Source organism: Petaurus breviceps, unplaced genomic scaffold (assembly GCF_028583685.1).
Source record: "Petaurus breviceps papuanus isolate PSGF00001 unplaced genomic scaffold, PetGlider_PUasm1.0 91133, whole genome shotgun sequence".
NCBI lineage: Eukaryota > Metazoa > Chordata > Mammalia > Diprotodontia > Petauridae > Petaurus > Petaurus breviceps.
In genome coordinates this window covers 12664317-12677670 of record NW_027187419.1, presented here as the reverse complement: position 1 = coordinate 12677670, position 13354 = coordinate 12664317, and the positions used below count along the sequence as shown (strand labels likewise).

At 35.2% G+C, this 13354-nt stretch overlaps 1 protein-coding gene across 3 annotated transcripts in view; it reads right to left on the bottom strand.

The window, feature by feature from the left end:
* The window catches only part of NPAT (nuclear protein, coactivator of histone transcription), a 57828-nt gene that overhangs the window by 28159 nt on the left and 16315 nt on the right, over window positions 1-13354 (bottom strand). The window contains exons 2-7 of one of the 3 annotated variants that reach the window (XM_069080498.1): window positions 11922-12040; window positions 8455-8515; window positions 4739-4811; window positions 2942-2982; window positions 1167-1385; window positions 107-191 (exon numbers count right to left, since the gene is read on the bottom strand). In XM_069080498.1, coding sequence (XP_068936599.1) covers window positions 107-191; window positions 1167-1385; window positions 2942-2982; window positions 4739-4811; window positions 8455-8515; window positions 11922-12040 — 598 coding nt within the window. Of the gene's footprint in view, window positions 1-106; window positions 192-1166; window positions 1386-2921; window positions 2983-4738; window positions 4812-8454; window positions 8516-11921; window positions 12041-13354 lie in introns of those variants that run through there. The other 2 variants (XM_069080499.1, XM_069080500.1) reach the window with 2 other exon arrangements.

Here is a 13354-nt window from a genome sequence, read left to right as displayed (position 1 = left end):
GTCGACCCAGTTCTCCTATTATATTCAGAATACAATTATCTTGACATAATGTCTCATTTAAATTTCAGGTATAAGTGCGTCATGTCAAAAGATAAAGAAAAACTACCTTTTTCGTCTTCCAGGAGACATTAAGCTAGAATGAATTTTTCGTTCTTGAGATACAGGAACTACAATATGTAAAGAATCTGTAGCTAGGAAAAAATACAAAGAGCCCGAATCAATATTACTGAAAGCATAAAAAATCCAGTAAGGTGAATAATATAAAAATTTGAGCTTTAAGGATAAATGACACTATAGAAATATGAAGTGTTATTTAAAGTTTGAGTAACCTTGAATATTAAGGGATTCTCTTCTACTGCTGGAAATACAGAAATGTAGAAAAGAATAATGTTGAGTTTTAGATTGGAAAGAAATACGTAGGGAGACTTACAAGTGAAATGACATATTTTATTTTATTTTATTTATTTTTTTGGGGGGAGGGCAATTGGGTTTAAGTAACTTGCCCAAGGTCACAGGGCTAGGTTTTTTTGTTTGTGTGTCTTAAGTGTCTGAGGCCGGATCCGAACTCAGGTCCTCCTGACTCCAGGGCCAGCACTCTACTCACTGTGCCACCTAGCTGCCCCAAAATGACATATTTTAAAATAATTTTCTTCATCTCAAATTGGACTTAGGCTTTCTTTACCCAGCGTTCTCCTTAACTGCCAGCTGTACTTTTCTGTCCTCTTTTCCATACACTTTATTAAATGGCAGAATTTTTTTTATCAAGGAAAGAACTAACATAAATTATTTCACTTATAAAATTCCAAGGAAAGATTATCAATTATTCTTAGTAAATGAGAAGCTATAATACAGCTTCATCTATCCAACAAATTCAAAGTGTGTTATTTTGGATACTTCACCTGCATAATTGGTGCTACCTAATTGTATTCATTTATATCTTCTTCTTTGCCCAACAGCTCTTCATAAAAGGCAGTATCAGTAAGTTATTTTTTTTTAAATGGATAGGTTACTTTCGATTCTATTTTCATATAGTTAAGAGAAAAAACACAAATCTGCCCCATGATAAGCACCAAGAAGTAATTTAAAAAACAATTTAGGTATTTATATATGTAGGATAATAATATCACAGCTATGTCAATGATAGGAAGCAAAATATTGAAACTTACTGGTAATGTTGTCAGGAGCCTGTGAAACAAAAGCAGAATTTGTTCTAAACTGTGTTGTATTTTGATTCATTGGTCTGATGACTTGTGTAGCTGCTAAAGGAGCAGAAGTATATTGTCCTGTCTGGTAAGGCAGGGAAGATATCTCTGAATTGACAGGAAGTGCCTGAGAAGCAAACTTTCGTTGTCGTTTCATTTCTGCAATTCCACTTCTTGTACGTGCTAAAAAGATGAATATTTAAAAAACATAAATGGTAATTCACAAACAATAACCCTAAAACTTAATGGCTCAGAAATGTATATTATCTGGCACACTGGATCTGAAGTCATGAGGAAAAAAGCACTTCTATTTACTCATTTTATGTTGTAACATGGAGACAAATGTAATTCTATCCTGTGTACAGTTTAGGTTTCTACTATTACCTTTTTAAAAAAACAGTAACTCCAACCAAACCTTTCATATATTATGAGGATTTAATTAAAATCAGTAAATAATTATCCACTGTCTACTGTGTACACTCAACTGTACTCAGTGTGGGTGAGATACAAAGTTCAGGCAACATACTGTCCCCGCCATTAAAGGTCCAGTAGGGCAATGTCATATATACATAAAGGCTAACACAAAATATTACATAATTTGATCAGAGATGTACAAGGAGTGAAGAGATGAATACTAGGGATATTAGTCAACAGAGAACAGTGTGTTATATGAGTTCTGTTTTAAAGGATAGAGATTCAACAGATAGAAGGAAAGGGATGGCATTCTAGATACATGGAAACATTATAAGCCCAAAGGTACAGAGGTCACTGAGTGAATCTTAAAGCTAATTCTGTCAGAACTGGCATTTCCCCATACATACGGGGAATTCTGAATAGCTCTGTTTTATTAGAGGGGAGTATAAGCTAAAGCTGTAAAAGCAGAGTAGTACTGACTTAAAGAGATCCTTTTTTCTTTTTTGAGGGGGAGGTAAGGGCAATTGGGGTTAAGTGACTTGCCCAAAGTCACATGGCTAGTAAGTGTTAAGTGTCTGAGGCTGGATTTGAATTCAGGTCCTCCTGAATCCAGAGCCAGTGCTCTATTCACTGCACCACCTAGCCGCCCCCCATAAGGAGATCCTTGAGTGCCAGGCCAAAGAGTTTACTTTACTCAATCGGCAAAAGGGAGAAATCACTGAAGGAATTTAAGCAAAAGAATAACATGACTAGTTCTACCCATAAGGAAGGTAAGTCTAGAAGCAGTGTCAAGGATAATTAGTTCAGGCATACAGTAAATAAGCTTGTATAAATGTGTTAGCAGTGGGAACAGGGAGGAGTGTCATGTTGGTAAAACTCACAGGATTTAGAAACTTGATTTCAATTTTTTTTAAAAGCATGAACTTAACACCAAAAAATAAAGAGCAATCCCATATACATAGCAGAGAACAAAAAAGTGAATTATGTATGAAACCATGAATCTCCATTTCATACTGCTTGCTTATTTAGAAACTTTTGATATTTAAAGGTATGGGAGATTGAAGAATTAAACCTCACTTCATTTATGTAAATATGGCAAGCAGAACACAAATATTAAAATATGTATATGTGTGTCTGTGTATACATATTTTTAACATGTTAAATGTTAATATTAAATTAAAAATATTTTATCCATTTTCCTTAGATAATCTGACTTACTAACCATGGATAGGTCTATAGTGAAAAGAATGACCACATAATCAGTCATAATTAAGAGTGCTCTGCTCAGCATTGGTTTGAACTTACTGTAAAAGCAGAATACGAACCTCTCTGATTAGCAGCAAACCCTGGGGAACTCTGCATGCTCCTACCAAATACAATGAAGTGGTTATCAAAAAATATTTAGCAAGTGTTCCATGTATACATGACATTTTGGTTTAGGTACAGTTAAACTTGAAGTAAAGGTTTGGCCAAAAAATGACTACATCTGTCTCCTGCATACCTTGTGGGGCAGGGAAATTTGTCAGAATACATAAAATAAGTTTTAAATAAAAAAAAAACAAAGAAAGTTAAGGTACAACTGGATCGCTTACAGCTTGGACTTACTTTAGGATTTCTAAAAGAGTGTCATGTGTAAAATAAATATTTGCAAATAAATTCCTTCCATTATACCATGCTATTCTTTGAAGTCTTTGTGAGGGTGAGGAGGAGGAGGAGGGCATGGGAGAAGTGTGTCAGGGGTTTGGATGGAAAGGCTGGGTCCTGGATATATGACTCTTTGGGGCTTAGTTTCATCAATGGTCTATAGATTCAGGAAACTTATACTATGAACCCTCACAAGCCTGTTACAAGGAAAGTGATTTATATGTCTTAAATAATATTACTAAAGTGTGACTTATTAAGAAGGGATGCTGCCCAAATGAACTCTGAAATTTTCATGATGATTTACAAATGACATAAGTGCTAGCATCCACACATAAAAGTTAAATCGTTTCCCTATTTTAATCAAACAAATAAGAATTGAAATGAACAAAGCCAAAGTGACCTGTATTTTGTAATGTGGATATAAAAGACCAACCAGCTAGCAAATTCAACCTATCCTACCCTAAGAGGTTTTTTCCTATAAGTCTGTGTGATATGTAACATGCTATGCACCGTAAAGTCATAATCTGTTTAGTCAGAAGTCTGTGGTTCTGATATAACAGGAACGTTTCTCCTGCTGAAATGGAATATTCCATCCAGTTTTGACATCAGCCAGATATCACCTTATAGAAGGCTCCTCAACTCATTGTGACTTAGGAAAAGGTGGGTATTTTGGTCTCTGAAGCCAGGTACACAGTGCAGAGTCCCCTGGCAGAGACGGTAGGCAGGATATATAGCCACATTTGAAACTACATGGAGAAAGTACCCTTTTATTGTTTTAGGAATGGCTCAGGTATAAACATAAATGATCTCTACGATAGTTCCCTACTGGACTCTGCAGTCAAATAAGAAAGCACTGATCTGAAAGCTAATTCTGTCAGAAATGGCATCCTACTGAGTTTACTTAGGTTTAGTAATCTGGGGACACAGTGCAGCAACTGAGTTGCATGACTTATAAGTATCTTATTTACAAAACAATAAAATATCAAAGGTGCCCTTGGGCATGTGAAATATTTCTCCACAAAGGTGGCAAGATGATGCTAAAATAAAATCAAAGCCTACGTGTTTGGTCTGTCAATCCCCCTTCTTCTGAGTTCAAAAAAGGAAAGGTTTTCTGGCATAGTAGATGATGGGGAGTTAGGCAATATAATTTTGGCTACCACCTACCTAGGTTTATGGATAACTGTGGGAAAGTCTTTAATTCCTAATCCCTTGATTTTCTCATCTGTCAAAAGGGGGCGTTGTACTAGATATAAAGTTCATCTTAGCTTTGAAAATTTCTATTAAATTATAAGGTTATATTTTTTAACCCAATGGTTCAGTGAAAGTCACTAAAATAAATATTTCTAAGTATTAGGATACCAAATCCTCTCTCTGATCAACTCTATACAAGCTACACCACAAAAGTCTTGTTAAAGATAAGACTAAAACGGTTTTTGCTTTTAAAATTCTTAAGCACTCCATGATCCTATGTTTGTTACCTGATCTGAGAGAGTGTATGGTCTAATTTCTTCCAAAGAGATGACATCATTGCTGGGACATCATTTGTTGTTTCTAGAATACAGAAGAAACTTATTATTATAAGGAATTATTATAATTCCTTAATTAAGCCTCTAGTAGAACTCATAATTTTCAGTTTGAACATAAACCCAGTTTTAGAATAAGTAAAGAAAATGTCTAGTTCCTGCCTTGTCTGGTAATATTATTCATGTTGAGAAGTAACTCAAAATAGAAGCCAGTTTTAGGGATGATTGCAAAGTTATGGTAAATTTAGTTTATGACACTTGGAGAATGACCTCCATTAAGTTGTAATGTTTCAAAAAAGGAGTAAAATTCTCAGTTTATGTAAAATAAATTGTCTTAATTTTGTCAGATGCTTCATATTATAGGTTTAACTTTCTTTTGGCCAAAGAAAGCAAAAGCAAGTTCCATTTAACATATCTGGACTCTTTGCTTTTGTGCTTAGAATTTGAACCCTGTCACCTCCCTCCAAACTCTCAAATTGCATAAACATTACAAAAACACTGAAGTACTCATGATTTTGGAAATGATAATCTAACATTTTAAATATTTCCTTGTGTCATTTACTATCACTACCAATAATATTTGTGCACACTGCATGTATAGGAAGCTGAGTAAATTAATTTCTTTTAGCCATTGCTTTGCAATAAAATAACTGAACTAGTATTAACTAGATTATAACAATTTTATCGACTTTCCCAGGCATAATATATTTTCAAAAATTTATTTATTTACTCTTAGTTTACAACATTCAGTTCCACAATCCCTTGAGTTTCAAATTCTCTCCCTCCTTTTCCTCTCCGCTTCTCCCCATAGCGGCATGCAATCAAATATAGGACTTAAAAATATCTTCACATTAAACATTAGTCAAGTTGCAAAGAAGGATTATAACCAATGGACTGAACAATGAGAGAAGAAACAAAACAAAACAAAAAAAAGAGAGAGAAAGTTGTTTGCTTCAATCTGAATTCAGACTCTGTTCTTTCTCTGGATGTGGATATCTCTTTCCATCATGAGTCTTCTGGAGTTGTCTTATAAGCTTGCATTGCTGAGAGGAGCCCAGTCTATCAAAGTTAGTCATCACACATACAATGTGTCTGTAATTGTGTACAAAGTTCTCCTGGTTCTGCTCTCCTCACTCAGCATCAGTTTATAGAAGTTTCTCCAGGTTGTTATGAAGCCCAGGCACAATATTTTAAAGGGTTCTTTTGGTTCTGACCTACAAATTATCCCTAACTTATAGCTTATGAGAGTCACCTGGAACCCTGTAAGGTTGTGACCATGACCATACAGCTAGTATGGGTTACAGGCAAGACTCAAACTTGGTCTTTTTCATTCTAAGCCAGTCTTCTATCCATCGTGCTACACCGCCTCCCAGAATCCCCTTTTGTACAAACTGGTGAGCACTAAGAACCTAACTATGTGTGGGTTTGGGGAGAAAAAACAGCTTCAGTCCTAAAATTTCAACCAGGAATAGGAAAGTCACAGGAATTTTGGAAAAAGTACAGCTTTAACTTTGCTTTTAAGATGAAGCTAGCGAAAACTATGCAATGCAAAATTTGGGATGAAAATCTTTTTAGAGTCAAGGCTAATTTAGAGGAGTAAATGTAATTTTTGCTTCCAATGGCAGTTATGATCCAAATATTCCTATAAAGGTAGGATAGGATACTGAAGAGATGGGATATTAAACAAAATTTTTAAAGAAGAGTTGCAAAGAACATTTACATCCTTCCATCCCCAAACCCCCAAGTTAAAGCAATTCACATTTGGTCACTATTTCTTTATATGTTCCCATAGTTCCTACTGACATGCAGTGAGGAAAACATGGGTTCAAGTCTTGATAATGGCATACGACTGTGTGATCAAGGGCAAGTTGCTTAACTTGCCAGTATTTCATGTGAAATTCCTCTGAAGGAATTGGGAATGTTTAACCTGAAAAGAGGATTGGGGGAAATTTGAGGAGAAAAGAAGAAGAGGAGGAGGCTATAATGTTCAAGTATTTAAGAGGCTGTCATTTGAAACAAGGACTAGATTTGTGCTGCTTTTCACAGGGTACACACTAGGAGTAGTAAGCTGCAAAGAGTTGGGTCTGATTTAAGTAAAAATTTACTAAGAATTATAGCTATCCAAAAGTGGAATGGGCTGTCTTGGGATAGAGTATAGTTTTCATTGACTAAAGCAAGGGTTCTTAACTTGGGTTTGTGAACTTACAAAAATATTTTGATAACTATTTCAAAGTAACTGTTTTCCTTTATTATTCTATGGATTTAATTTTATATATTTAAAAACATAATGGTTCAGACTGCCAAAGCAGTCCATGACAAAAAAGACCAAGAACCCCTAGACTAGATATGATAACTTGGGCATGTTGTAGAAAGAATAACTCAGCGATGAGTTGGATTAGATGGCTTCTGAGGGTTTCTTCTAATTCTTATATCCCATAGTCTAGTGATCATAAGTTAGAGGAGTTACTGGTACACAATAGCAGAAGTTTTCATATAGGAGTTCCCTAATCACCAAAGGGATCACAAGTATGGAAACTGGGTGAGTAGGATAAGCAATATTAATAGCTGACCATTTGTATAGTACTTTAAGACTTGGAAAGCACTTCATATACATTATTCCATTTGATCTTCACAACAATTCTGTGAGGCAAGGTGACGTTATTCTCCTCCCTTTCCAAATGAAGAAACTTAAGTTTACTGAGCAGTTAAATAACTTGCCCAGGGTCCCAAAGTTATTAAAAGCCTAAGGCAGGTTTTCTTTACTTCAAGTTTAGTGTCCTTTTCATTATGTTATCCTGTTTCTTTTTAAAAAAATAAGTTATGGGCATTTAAGAAAAAGAGGGACTAGACTTATGATTTCATTGGTATAAGAAACTCCCTGGATAGGACATTGCCTAAAATCATGTAGCCTGGCACCTTCTCTACAATATACAGACTTAAAGAGCTCCTAGGAACTCTTAGAGTTTTATGACTTGCCCTGGGTCACACAGCCTGTTAGAGAAAGGCCTTGAATACTTCTTGTTATGTCCTGGTTTCTAGGCCTGCTCTCTTCTTACAGGAACTTAAACCAGGAGAATCAAAAATATCAGAATCTCTTTCCTAAATCTTCATCATTAGCTTAAGTTCTATAATTTACTGCAGGATATAAATTGATATTTAGGGCTACTGATTAATGTAAAGCCTCAAATTTATATTCTGGGTACCTGGGCTCAAATCTTGTGGAGCTTCTTGCTCCCTGTGGAATCAAAGTATATAACCAAATCAAAATTTTAAAAATTAAAAAAAAAAAATCAGCCAGTGACCCACTCTAAAAGATATAGAATATCAATTTATGCATCATGCAGAAATTTAATGAAGAATCTCCCTCCACACCTCACCAAAAACAAATTATTGCCCCAGACCCAGTTCTTTTAAAATATGAAACTTTTTTTGTACCTGATTTGTGATTTCACTGGTAACTTATACTTTTAAAGAACTGCTTTGGGCACTGAGAGGTTAAACAAGTTACTCAGAGTCACACTACAGTTGATGTTAAGAGTCAAGACTTGGTTCTGTTCTTCCTGGTTCCAAAGCTAGCTCTCCATCCAATGTGCCAGGCAATGACTTTTAATAAAACAAAAGCCCCCAAACATAAAAAACTCTATACTTTTTCATTCATTCAAAATTCCTACCTTTTGCTTTCATTGCTACATATTCATTCAAAATTGTTGTCAAATTTTTTCCAAATAAAGACTGAAAAGGAAAAAGAGACTAGTTATTACCATTATAACAATCTTCCATACTAGAACATTCACTCAGACTATTATAATAAAATGTAGGAAGGCTGGCCAGTATTTTGGGAAAAAACAAATAAGGATTATGGAATAACCAAATCCAAGGGAATCTGAAGGGGAGTGAGAGTCCCCCTAAGGGCCATTTTCTGACCAGAGGAGTCTGACCTGGAGTTAATACTGGTAAGTTATGACCCGGTAATAGAACTGGGAGCAATCTCCAAAGCAATAATAACTGTCACAGTGGGAACTGAGAAAGGTCACTAAGAGATTTGAGAGATGAGGGGGCCTTGGACAGTCTTGGCTGTGGTATACCCAGTTAAGGAGTAAGATGTGGATTAATATCCAGTAAAAGAGACTGACAGGAGAACCAGGAGACAGCAGTATTAAAACAACACCCAGAGAAAGCATCCAAAAAGATAAGGGGGTTAAAAAGTCAAATGCTATAGAGGAATAAAAAAGGATGAGAACCGAGAAAAGGCTATTGTAATCGACAATTATGATAATGATGTAGGGAGCCAGTTTGCAAAGGGTTGAAAAGTTTAGAGAGAAAATGGAGACAATGAATGCAGATGGCTTTTTCTTGATAGAAGTCTGGCTGTGAAAAGAAAAGAATATTATAAATGACAACTTGAGGAGATGGCAAAAGGAGGTTTTTTTCCCCCTTTGTTTTAGACACATTTTTAGTGGGTAGAAAATGAGCCAATATGTAGGGAGAAATATTGTGGAGGTCAAAAGCCACAGGAATGGAAGAGGGTGGGCCCTGGTGAGAAGTGTCAGATCTTCATCAGAGACTAGAGCAAAGGAGGAGGTTTTCAAATATACAAGAGAGAACAATTAACCTGTATTTCCTCTTAAAGTATATGTTAAGATTCTCTGCTGAAAGGGTAGTGGGAAGTTGAAGAGTAGAAGAAGAGAGGATTGAAACAGCTGCTATTAAGAGTAACAGAAAATTAATTAAGGAAGAACATGGTCTTGCTGTAGTAAGGACTCAGCTGAGATAAGATAACATGAATTTGTAGTAGCAGATTAAGTTGCCATGACTTCCATTAGCATTATATCATAGCATTATGAGCAGGAGCGGATGCAGACAGTGAGTGTAATCCAGATTTGGGATTATGTAAGTATAAGAGAAGACTGATAATGTGGTAAGACGTTTTCAGGTAGATGACTATAACACTGAATTGGCTAACTATAGAGTCAAGTTTGAGAAAGGGAAGAAAGGTAAGCCAGAATAGCAATAATAGCTGGGAGGGTACCTAGTATTGGAGGGAGTGAAAATCACAGTGAAGAGAAATAGATTCAGAAGAATTAAAGGATAAAGAGAGGTGGACTCATAAGAGGGCATGAAAGTGGAACACTTGTAAGTGATAAAAAATTCTGAGAGTGGTAGTGTCCCTTTAAGTCGATGAGATAAAGGATTACCATGGGCAATTCCAAAGGACTCATGATGAAAAATGCTATTCACTTCCAGAAAAAGAACTAATGGAGTCTGAAATCAAATTGAAGCATACTATTTTTCACTTTCTATATATTTTTTTCATGGTTTTTTTTTCTTTTGGGTCTGTCTTCTTTCACAACATGAATAATGGTAATATGTTTTGCATAACTGAACATGTATAAGTTATAACAAATTGCTTACCGTCTCAGAGAAGGGGTAGTTGAGGAAAGAGAGAAAATTTGGAACTCAAGAGTAAAGAAAAAAATACTGTGAAAAATTTGTCTTTAAGGGCGGCTAGGTGGCACAGTGAATACAGTACCGGCCCTGGAGTCAGGAAGACCTGAGTTCAAATCTGGCCTCAAACACGTAACACAACACTAGCCCTGTGACCCTGGGCAAGTCACTTAACCCCAATTGCCCTTTCAAAAAAAAAAGCATAAAAATTGTCTTTACATGTAACTGGGGAAAAAATAAAATTATTATTTAAAAAAAAAGTATTAGGTCATAAGAGGTGAAGAGACTGAGAAAAGGTCAGTTTGAGGAACATCAACATGTATATGTTTTAGTCCCTTAATATGTAGGGTAATACATAGGAGTTCAGGTAGAGAGGAAGACTGTTAGCCGGATATAAATTCCTTTTCCAAGGAGGGAGAATGACTTGGTAGCAAGAAGGTAATTGCCACCAGAATCTGGATCCAAAGTTCTGTTTAATTTTCTCCCATTTCTGAAATAAAGGTGAAAGAAGGATGGATAAAAAGGGGGCAGAGGGTACTAAAAAAAAAATCAGTTTTTAAACTACATATAAACATTAACTTAGCTGCTGGTGCTCTAAATGAGATTCTTGTCCAATGACCAAGAAGAGGACATATTAATTGAGGAAGTCATTCAAATTAATTTTGACAAGACATCTGCTCATCGTGTATTACAGGGTTCAAAGAATTTGCAAATAACAACTATGGAAACAATTGCAGTTCATATACTCAACAGTGGCTGCAGAAGATGAGAATGTAGAGAAATTTTATGAAGAGATGAACAAAACTTTCAAATTAAATCAACATATACTTTTGGTAGACAAAGCAGTATGAGGTAAGAGAGAAGTGGCCTCAGTGTAAGGAAGACCTGGTTTAAAGTCCTCCCTCTGAAACATGTTGGCTCTGAGACTGGGCAAGTCACCTAACCTAACCTTTCATTGCCCCTTGAAACTCTCTAAAGCTATAAATTGCAGGGCAGGTGCCAATCTTCATTGGTAGAGGAAACGCCATGTAAATAATCAAGTCAATGTGCAATGAAGTATAGATCTGGAGGGGTCAGAAGTAAGAAAGGAGAGGCCAAAGGCTTTTAGATGACATGCTACCATTTGAAACAAAATTCCTTATCTGTAATACCAATAATTCTTCCTGTGGTGTAATTGAACACCATGGTCTCTAAAGAATGAAATTGAAGATTACCAAAAGGCAAAGGGGAGATAAATATGGAGGGCATGAACAAGTTGTAACATTACAAATAAGAAATTATGTAGGAGAAATCACATAAAGGATGTTATCAGAGAAAATTATTGTTGGAAAAAAAGACTGGTTGGCCACATAGGAAAAAAAAGTGCAATCAATGGACAGCCTGCATGCTTCACTGGTATACACATAATGTCAACATACATATCCATAAGCAGGTTGGGTAGCATCCCATGGTAATTTTTTGGGAAGTCATAGATAATTGTAGAACAGCTTGGTCAGGCACAGGGATTGTAAAGGTTATCATTTGGGTGATTATGCATATTGATGAGATTACAGAGCTATTAGAGAATTAGGCTAAAAAGCAACCAAATTACTTCTGAAAACTGATGCTATGGTTGACTGAAGAAATAAGATAAAACTTATCCTTTAAAATGTGTTTTGGTATTGAATGAACCCCCAAAGAACAAATGACTCACCAGCAAGCAGGCTGGAATAAAACCTTCATCTGTACAATGTTCTGCATATTCCTTTAAATTTGAACTTTCTAAAATGAAAGTTTGGCAGGTAGAGATGAGGTTTTCTTGTTGTAAATAGCCTAAATAAGAAAAAAATACACAACAAAAAAGATTAACAACCATGTTCAAATTATACTTTGTCAAAATCAGAAGTAATGAAATAAAGTAAGCATTTTAATACTTTCAGATTAACTATTTGCATTAATACATAGAAATTACAAATAAAATTGTAAAATTTACTAAAAATCCCAAAGCATACATAAAATACTGTAACATAAAACATGAAAAGTGCTTTGTGTGTTCTTGAAAGAAAACCATCCTTATGAAATATAAGAACCTCTTACGGTATATGTATAATTTATATCAAAGAATTAGAACAGCAACATTTTCTCTAGTCTCAACCCTAATTCAACAAGCATTTTTAGAATTTGAATTTTATTAATGATTTTTCAAATAACTACCACCTTCACCCCACTCCCACAAAACCCTCTTTTGAAACAAAGAAGTATAGTTAAAGAAAAACAAGCAAATACTATTATGTGTAACATATGCCTAATACTGTACCCATGGTCCTTCATTTGTTAACATTTGCCTACAAATTTGTTTAGGTTTTTCGCGAATGTGTTTTATAAATAAAAAAGAAATCCAAATTAAGAAATACTTGTTTTCACTTACACACATGCAAGTGAAATTTGTACCGATAGAGAGGAATTTCCTACACTTAGGAAATCAGTCAAGTTAAATCAAGTCCACAAGTATATATGTGTGTTTACTACATACCACTGTACCCTTACAAAGTGCTGAAGATACAAAAAAAAAATAAGTTAAAAAAAAAAAAAGCCTGGCTCTCAAGAAGGTCAAGATCTAACTGGGAAGACAGTGAAATGTGTGCATATGTACACATATAATGTAAATGCTTCTTTTTCATGTTTCCATAAATGAACACGATACACAACTTCCACAAAAACATGTAGAGATAAAGGATACCACCTATTTAACCTCACAGAAAAATTAAGATAGAAAGGATTCATACAAGCCCATAAACAAACAAGGAAAACATCTAAGGTACATGTAGGAGGCCACAAATACATATTGAAAACACAAATTGATTACTATAGTTTCTCTTAAGAGGATGTGAACTTGGGGTTGAAAAAAGGGGCAACATTCTATTTAATGCTTTCTCATCCCCCCACCCCTATACTAGTAGTACCTGCCAACTGTATGAATAGGCAACCCTCTCTTGTTGGGTTAGACTACACAGTCTGATAATTCTTAAATTATTTCTCCTAGATCTAATTTCCAGGTCAGTTGTTTTTCTGATGAGATATTACACCTTTTCCTTGATTTTCCCTCCATTCTTTTGACTTGTTTTCTTCTTTTTTTGGAGGCAATCC